The sequence below is a fragment of the Lagopus muta genome, chromosome 13 (assembly GCF_023343835.1).
Source record: "Lagopus muta isolate bLagMut1 chromosome 13, bLagMut1 primary, whole genome shotgun sequence".
In the NCBI taxonomy this organism is placed as follows: Eukaryota; Metazoa; Chordata; class Aves; order Galliformes; family Phasianidae; genus Lagopus; species Lagopus muta.
In genome coordinates, this window is record NC_064445.1 from 17,385,313 (window position 1) to 17,393,716 (window position 8,404).

The 8,404-nt window shown below is 56.7% G+C and overlaps 1 protein-coding gene across 1 annotated transcript; it reads right to left on the reverse strand.

The window, feature by feature from the left end:
• Positions 1 to 2,426: 2,426 nt before the first annotated feature.
• Positions 2,427 to 7,690, reverse strand: HMGB3 (high mobility group box 3). The gene is made up of 5 exons (XM_048959940.1): positions 7,587 to 7,690; positions 5,075 to 5,231; positions 4,569 to 4,708; positions 3,891 to 4,065; positions 2,427 to 3,436 (listed from the first exon to the last, which is right to left on the reverse strand). The coding sequence occupies exons 2-5, from the start codon at positions 5,222 to 5,224 to the stop codon at positions 3,293 to 3,295; spliced, it is 609 nt and encodes a 202-aa protein (XP_048815897.1). The 5' UTR covers positions 5,225 to 5,231; positions 7,587 to 7,690; the 3' UTR covers positions 2,427 to 3,292.
• Positions 7,691 to 8,404: the final 714 nt, after the last annotated feature.

Genomic DNA, 8,404 nt, shown 5'->3' on the forward strand with positions numbered 1-8,404 from the left:
CTCCACACACAGTGCCCACAGGTGATCTCCTTTCAGCAAAGGCCGCTCCATCTCTGCAACTCCATATCTCAGACATCCAGAGAGAGGATCCAACCAGCCCAGCCACCATCTGCCTTCCCAGAAAGGCAAACGGGTCCCACAGCTGCTGCACAGGCTGACTAGCTCCCCTCGAGCAGGCGCAGGGGATGCAGCAGAGCACGTTTTGGGAACGAAAGCCGTTTAGTAGCCAGCTCCAGCAAAGTCACACAAGGCGAAGTCCCCCTCCATCCCTCCCCTCAGATCTATTTCATTGTTACCCTTCTCTATGCAGAGTGAGACAATAAGAGACACACTTACTCTGCACAGCTTTGGAGTAAAGTTAAGCAAGGAGCTTCAGCTGCACAGCCGCCCAAAGCAGAACCGTCTGTTTGGAACACCACAAGCGTGTCAGAGCATTCTATCAGACCAACTGAGCCGTGTGAAATTGAGCAGTTCCCAGTATTTCAGATGACAACATCTCTGAACACAAATCAGCGGTGGTGGAGCAGGGGAAAAATCCCACATTATTTATATACATTCACACTGTGGTATTTATCAATGGCAGAGCACCAAGGGGACAGACGCACCAGCACTGCATCTGCAATACCCAAATTCAAGTCCCCAGAGTCCTGCACTAGCACTGTCTCGAGCAGCATCCCCCAGGCATGCTGTATTTCAGGAATTTGCCAAGCAGGAACAGGTAGTACCTATGGCCCAAGACCTCCATCGAGCCCTGCAACTTGATAGATTTCCAATATAACAAAGACAAAGAGGTGTCAGCTCCAGCTCTTATTTGCTAATACTATCAATAGGGACTCAGCTCACTAGCAGTTAATTCAAAGCCAAGCTCGATTTGCACAGCAGTGATCTACACTAATTCCCATATGTGGCTAAGGGGAGATTTTGCCAACTAGACAATAGGAACAGCATTAAAGCTCCTGAAACGATGCCATCGCTTTTCTCTTCTGCTCCACCACTTCCCATCAAATTTCCACGTCCTGGCATCTCCAGTCTTCTCCCTCATGACACAAGAGGCACAGGAAAGGCAGAGAATACGAGGGTACCTGTTTCTTTCCCAGGCACGGTTTTATTCAGCCTTTTAAAGCACAACTTCCCGTAAAATGGGAGCCAATTTCACACTTCTTCTATTGTAGTTCTTTAAAGACATTTAAGAATTGCCATAATTAAGCAATTACAGAAGAATTTCCCAGATCCAACCAACACTAAACCATAAAAAAAAAAATAATAAAAATCACCACATGTGGCTATATTCCATGAAAGTTCCTGACCTGTTTTTGCTCTCAGGTCCTACCCTATCTCAACATTAGACCAGAGTGTTTCGCCAAGATACCACAGTTATCGAGAGGTCACAGGAAGCCAGACACAAGCCCAGTCAGGCGATGAGGATGTCTCTCCTCACCAGCATTGCTTCTCCTGCCTGCAAGCCTGGCCCTCGTGCATCTGCAGTTGGGCTCAGACGGAGCGGTGGCAGCACCCATCCCCACACAGCAGTTCTTGCCTGCCAAGCAGGTGGCACACGGCAGCACACATCTGACGGTGTCACCAGGAGCACGTCTGCGTGCCCACCTCCTCCTGGCCCTCGGCAGATGGGCTGCGAGCCACAGCCAGAACGTGAGGGACAGGGTCAGAGCCACAGGCCCAGGACTGAGCAGGACAGCTCGACCCCAGGCTGCGGGACACCCTGCTGGAATTGGGAAGATGGGGTCTGCGCTGCAGTCAGTGCCACCGGAGGGGGAGAGGGATGCCATGCCCTGCCCCGCAGCACCCTGCCGCCTGGGGACACTGGGAAGGGCACGGAGTGAGCTCCTGCAGCACACGCCTAGTGCAGCAGCCAGCCTGGGGGCCTCGCTCCTGCCCAGGGTTAAGATGCTAGAAAAAACCACAAGTCTGAAACAGTTTAACACAGGACAAAAAAGGCACATTTTAATATGTACAGCAATGCATTTGGGCTATAAATTTACCCAACACAACTGAAAAAAAAAAAAAAAAAAAAAATTCCAAACTATGCTTTTATACTTATTCCATAGTATCAGCCTCATTCCTAGCCACCTACCTTTCTCTGCATCTCTGAATGCTGCTATATACACACACAAACAAACAATTACGTCATGAATGTTCATTTAGGCTCCCAAGTTCAAGTAATAAAGTTCAAACTTGCATAGCATCTTATGCCACTCAGCCATAAACAGTTATGATTGCATATTAGCTGAAGCAGCCATCTCTTTCAATTCAGCCAGTTTTGGCTGGCCACCATTTATTTTTATTTTTAATCCTTGAGTCAGAATGTTTCCTAAGTCACCAGCCCTGAGGGATGCCACAGACTTGGAAATGAACCTCTTGCTGTTGTTAAGATCCTTTTAAACCAGAAATTTAGAGTGTTGTCAAGAACAGTTTTAAAAATGTAATACTGTTTATTTTGCTTCAAAAACATTTCAGCATTCTAAACATACAAAAAAAAACAGAACGTTGCAAATTTGTTTAAGTACAGAGTGTTTTTGAACTTCAGTTGCTGCACTGGCTCTTCACTGAGTTGGCGATGAAGAGATGTCTACAGTTTCAGTTTAAAAACTACCGCACTTAACTAAAAAAATCCGTACACTTCTCATGCCAGCTGAACCCCCTTCCACAACTAAGAATGGCAGCAGAATGCTATTTCACTATATACAGAAAGACAACTTTAAGCTAAATGGACGCCCACTGTAGTGTAAATAGATCTACCCTCACAGTGCATGCTTCGGGCCATGGCACCCCGGGGAACGTACGGCCTCTCCAGTAATCACTGCTCCTCTAAGGCATCATAACTCTAAGCATGTACCACAAGAATCTGTCTAGTTTTTACAAACTATAGATATGTACAGTTTATAACCCAGGATTTTCTAGCCAATAACCATATAGTAACACCACCTTACAAATTAAAAAAATGCTTGAAACATTTTTAAATGCTTTGTTACACCAACAGCAAAGTGCACAGAGTTAGGAGAACACTAGAGGGCCTTTTCATTTTAAAAATGTTTGGAAATATGTACAACTTTGATACAGTTTCAGGGTGCTCATTACACCCATGGCCACTTCATGTAAACCAGTTACAATTTCTAGAGCACTTTTAGAAACTACAACGCGATCGGAATCCAAATTTTTTCTTTTTTAATTAAGCCTAATAAGGGCAAGAGACACCATCTCAAATAAGAGGTGCTGCATTTACGGTGTTTCCCCTACTCTATGGTATTCACATGGAGACAAGTATTGTACAGTTTTATTCGTCATCATCATCTTCATCCTCCTCTTCTTCATCCTCCTCCTCCTCTTCGTCTTCTTCCTCTACCTTTTTCCGAGCAGCTTTGGTTGCCGCTCCCTTTGCGCCATCAAACTTTCCTTTAGACTTGTAGTCTGCAACATCCTGCAAAGTCAAGGGGATGTCTTAATTTGCTCTAAGTGCCAAACACCCAGCATTTGCACAGCGGTGCACGTTAGTGGAGGGGATTGTCTTCCTGCAGCCGCGGCCCCAGAGGGTAGGCAGCCCTGCGCCCCACGCTCATCATTACTTGTCTGAGGGTAAGGGAAACCAACCTCTTGTCACTTTCCTGCTAGCAGGACACAGCTCCCCTAACAGCACGGCAAACTCTCTGCTGAAGCGACAGGTGTGCTTTGCCTGGGGACGTTCCTCCCTGCCGGAACGCACCTGTCTGCTTCTACCTGACTGCAACCTGAGGCACGTCCACTGTGAGAGCTGGGCCCTGCAGCACGTCGACAGTGCCTAACTGCAACAGCTGCAGGCAGCAGAGCCCCCACTGCTCAGCTCTGCCTGCACACAGAGGCACCAGCGAAGGAGAGACGCGTTACAACAGCCTTACCTTCTCATACTTCTCCTTCAGCTTAGCGGCCTTATTGTTATAAGGCTGCTTTTCACCATCGCTGAGGTTGTTCCACATTTCACCAAGCTTCTTTGCTACATCCCCAATGGATATGCCAGGGTTTGTGGACTTGATCTTGGGGCGGAACTCTGAGCAGAACAGGAAGAAGCCAGACCTGGGGAGAAGCACCAGAGGACAGTGAGCAGCACAGCAGCACACCCCAGCAGCAGCCCCTTCCTGCCACGCAGCACAAAATCCTCACCTACACCTACGAGCGGACGACAAGTTCATTTTTTAATTACTTTTTTTTAGTATGTATTTTGATTTTACTGCGGGCCAAACTTGCAGCCTTAAACCTTATTTTGTTTCTATTAAATGTTTTCTATCCCTGTCCGTCCGCAATTCCATCTTCAGTGTACAAGCCTCACTGCAGGCCTGCTGTCCGCATCCTTCACCGCCATGACTTTGAGAGCACTGAGTATCAACAGCTCGGTCAGCACTCAACACGCGCAGGGTTACGGGCTGCCCACAAGTCCCACAGAACACTCTCACCACCCTCGGTACTGCTATACCCGCAGTACATCCCACTGACTTCTGTTATGGCAAATAACAGGCTAGTTGTAAGCGCTGCAAGATGAAGTGCAGTAACCCTCTGCACGCCATGCCTCAGGTACTTACGGTGGTCGCTTTGGGGCATTGGGGTCCTTCTTCTTCTTGCCACCCTTAGCTGGGCCATAGTCCTTCATTTCTCTATCGTATCGTACCTTATCGGCCTTTGCCATTTCATCAAATTTAGCCTTCTCCTTGCTTGACATGGTCTAAAAAACACACAAAAAACACAAGACACCAAGCCATGTGATCACCCAATAGTCAATAGCTGGCAAACTTTGAGTACACAAGGCAACACACGCCAAGTCAACAGAGCCATTTCAGAATGTGTTTGTTTTCTAAGGGACCACTGTGGAGACCAACGTCCTGGCCAGGACAGCGGCCACAGCCAGCACTGTGAGGGAGGTGGCCAGGTTGGCACAAGAGCTCACAGCTGTTATGGGGGCCAGCAGCAGAACATTAGGCAGAGACACAGCACACAGATCAGAGCAGTAGCAGTATCCCCTTCTGCCCTCAGATGGGCACAGGCAACACAAGCAGGTAACAGGACTAGTCATCACGTCAAATTAAGGTACCTTCCACCTCTCTGAGCACTTCTTAGAGAACTCTGCAAAGTTAACAGGAACCTCTGGGTTCTTCTTCTTGTGCTCCTCGCGGCATGTCTGCACAAAGAAGGCGTAGGCAGACATCTTGCCCTTGGGCTTCTTCGGGTCACCTTTAGCCATCCTGACTCTGTGGGGCAGAAGGGAGAATGGAATGCATGAACCTCAGAACACACGAGCGCACACACACAGCGTGCACCTGTTTGTACATAAACACCCCCAGAAACAACCTGCCCTCACTCACACCTCTCCTCCCACAACACCTCCTGCCGTCTCCCACATGGCTCTGCGATTATTCTTCCTCGGGTTTGTGCAGCAGACCCGAGCCAAGCAGAACCCATCACAACCAAAGTTTTACATCCATATGTTTACATTATGCCAAAGAACGGGAGCTGAGCAAATAAGCTCACATACTGCTGCCCGCGAAGCACTATTTGGAACCCTGTACGAAGTGTTTGAGTCAGCCTCCACAGCAAGGCTCGAACCACACATCCAGCACCAGCTACGCCTCATCCCCTCAGCAGCCCCATCCCCATACCGGGGGCAGCCCCAGGGCCACATGGCTCCCAGTCCACAGGAGCGCCCCAAGCCGTGCACGCAGCAGGGTTTGGGTGGGTTGCAGGCAGGCGAGTGTGGCAGCCGGCACAAGGCTGGGAGCAGCGCGTGGCTGGGTGCGAGAAGCTTGCTTGGGGACCGATCACCCCCACCCTACTTGTTTTTCCCTCGGGCAATAAAAATAATCCCGCAGCAACTCTCCCTATTCACGGCTTTCCAACGGTTTGAAAACCCGACTGTTATTGGCGCAACACGGCAAGGTGCCGGCGCGGGGCCGGAGGGCCCGGCCCGCCGCTGCCGCCGCTCAGGGCCGGCGGGGCGAGGCGCGGGACGGGAGGCGCGGGGCGGGCCGCGGCCTGACCGCGAAGTTCGGGGCGCGCAGGCCCGGCGCGTCCCGGCCTCCTCCCGCCATCTTCCGCCCCCGCCGCCAAGGTCACCGCCGGCGGCCGCGGGCACCTGCGGCGGGGCCGGGCCGGCGGCACGGCGGGCGGGCGGAGGGGGCAGCGGCGGCGAACACTGATAATTCATCTTCCATTTTGTGCGCCGCCTCCCGATGAAAGAAACTGCCCCTGAAATACGGCGGGGCGCCGGGCGGGGGGCGCGGGGCGGCGGCCGGGAGCGGCGGGGCGGCGGCACGGCCCGCGGCGGCACGGCCCGGCTCGAAGCGGGGAGCGGGAGCGGCGGCAGCGCCGCGCACCCGGGCCGGCCCCGCTCGCTAAGATGGCTTCTGCCGGCGCCGCGCGCTAACAAAGCCGCGCTCCCCCTCCGCCGCGCTCTGCCCCCGCGCCCGCCGCCCCCGGCCTCGGCCCCGCCGAAACACCGCCCCCGGCGGGAAGGGGCTCCGGGGCGGCCCCACGGGTGCGAGGGTGGCGGGGCCGGGGCGCGGAGCGGGCTGGAGGCGGCCCCCCCCCCCCCAGCCTGCCTAGCGCAATGCTCTGTAACAAAGGCTCCCGTGCAGCCATTATAGCCGCGGCTCCGCTCCTCCGCGCCGCGAGAAAAAAGTGCCGCGAGCCTCCGGGCGGTCCCCCGCAGCCCAGCCGAGGGCGAGGGGCGCCAGGGGGGGACGGCCGGGGCCGAAAGCGAAGGGTTTGGGTCCTCGGCGGGGCGTCGGGGGGGAGCGCTCCCCCGCCGAGACCCCCTCCCGCCGCCGCACGTCTTTCTTCCCCGCGCCGCGCTCCGGCGCCAGCCATGTTATGCGCGGCGGGCACGGCGCCGCAGCCGCCGCGAGCGCGGCCTCACGAGCGGCCCGGGCCGGGCCGAGGAGCGGCGACGTGGGCGGACGGAAGGGATCGGGGCGCCGGAGGCGGCGGCCGCGGTCGCGGCGCTGGGCCGGGCGCAGCGCGGCTCCCTGTCACTGCCGGAGCGACAGCCATGTTAATGCGGAGCCCGCGGCGGCACGGCGCCGCGCCGCGCGGCTGCAACTTTCCCCCGCCGTGCCGCTCCCACCCGGGGCACACGGCCGGGGCCGCGCGGCAGCAAGCGGGCGGCGGGAGGATCCCGGCTCAGGCGGGACGGGGCGGCGGCGGCGCGGAGCGGCGGTCCCGCGGCGGGCAGCGACCCTACGGAAGGAGCGGGTGGGCGCGGGGCGCCCCGAGGCGCGGGGGGGGTCCCGGCGGGGTAGCACGCAGGGACGGCTATGGGGCAGCCACCGCGCCCCGCTCCACCAGCGGCACCAGGCCGTACGCCATGCGTCCCGGCCCCGCAGCGACCCGCGCGAGGGGAGAAAGTTTTGGGGAATTCTTTTTTTAATAAGGAAAAAAAAAAAAAAAAAGCAAGAAAAAAAAAGCGGAAAAAAAAAAAAAAACGAAAAAAAAAAAAAAAAAAAAGCCCCGGTACAGCGAAAGGAGAAGGGCGAGAGCGCGGGGCAGGGCGGGGCGCGGCGCACAGGGGGCAGCCGCCCCCCGAAAAGTTGCGGCGGGGCCGCACGTACCTGTATTGTTCGCGGCAGTGTGGCAGGAGCTGAGCGCAGGGCACGGCGCGGGCTCGGCGCGGCTCAGCCTCGCGTTGGCTGCCTACGAGAGCGGCCTGATTGGCTGCGGGGCTCCGCCGTTTAAAACAACCTCCTCGCCCGCCGATTGGCGTGCCGCCTCATGAATATTAAGCGCGGCAGCGCGGCGGTTGGCGGGCCCGGGTGAGGTCATTTGTTCAAAACGGGCGCCCGCCGGGGAACGGGGAGCGTGGCCGGCGCGCTCCGGGCGAGGTGACGGGGCGCGCCCCGAAGAACCAACCCCACCACGTGGCTTCGGCGGCTCCGCTACGCGGGTGTCCCCCAGAAGGACGGGGTCGAGTACGGGGCCGCCCCCACCGCAGGGGCTTTCGGCGGCGCCGCGCTTTCTGCCCCGTTTAGGAAGCGGTCCGCAAAGCAGCGCGGCGCGAGAGAGGGCAGCGGGGCTGTAGGGATGAACGGAGAGCCCCAGCTGCGCTGTGGGATACAGCCACCTCTGGCAGCCGCTCCTCGGTGGTTCCTTTCTCGGGGCCGCGAGGGCCTGATGCCCGCTTCGCTGGCCCCGTTTGCAGAGCTAGATTCTGTCGGGCACGGCAGCGGCGAGCCCCGTCCCGCTGCTGACAGCCGCGCGGGGCAGGAGGGGCTGCCCGGCGGCGCGTCACTAGCGCGGTAGCCGCTGCTCCCCATCTCCGGGCACCGACCCGTCGGAGCGGAACCAGCACGGGCCGGCTGAGCGCCCGGAACCCCAACACGCGCCCGGGACCGAAACTGCGCCGGCGCCAGCCCACGGTATCCCACTGCCT

Bases quoted from the DNA above. Each gene is read 5' to 3' on its own strand.
- HMGB3 (XM_048959940.1), bottom strand. From the start codon at position 5,224: ATGGCTAAAGGTGACCCGAAGAAGCCCAAGGGCAAGATGTCTGCCTAC. The intron at 4,709-5,074 runs GTACCTTAATTT...TGTGTTTTTTAG, and splicing joins AGTGCTCAGAGAGGTGGAAG to ACCATGTCAAGCAAGGAGAA. The intron at 3,437-3,890 runs GTAAGGCTGTTG...TTGACTTTGCAG, and splicing joins TGAAGGAGAAGTATGAGAAG to GATGTTGCAGACTACAAGTC.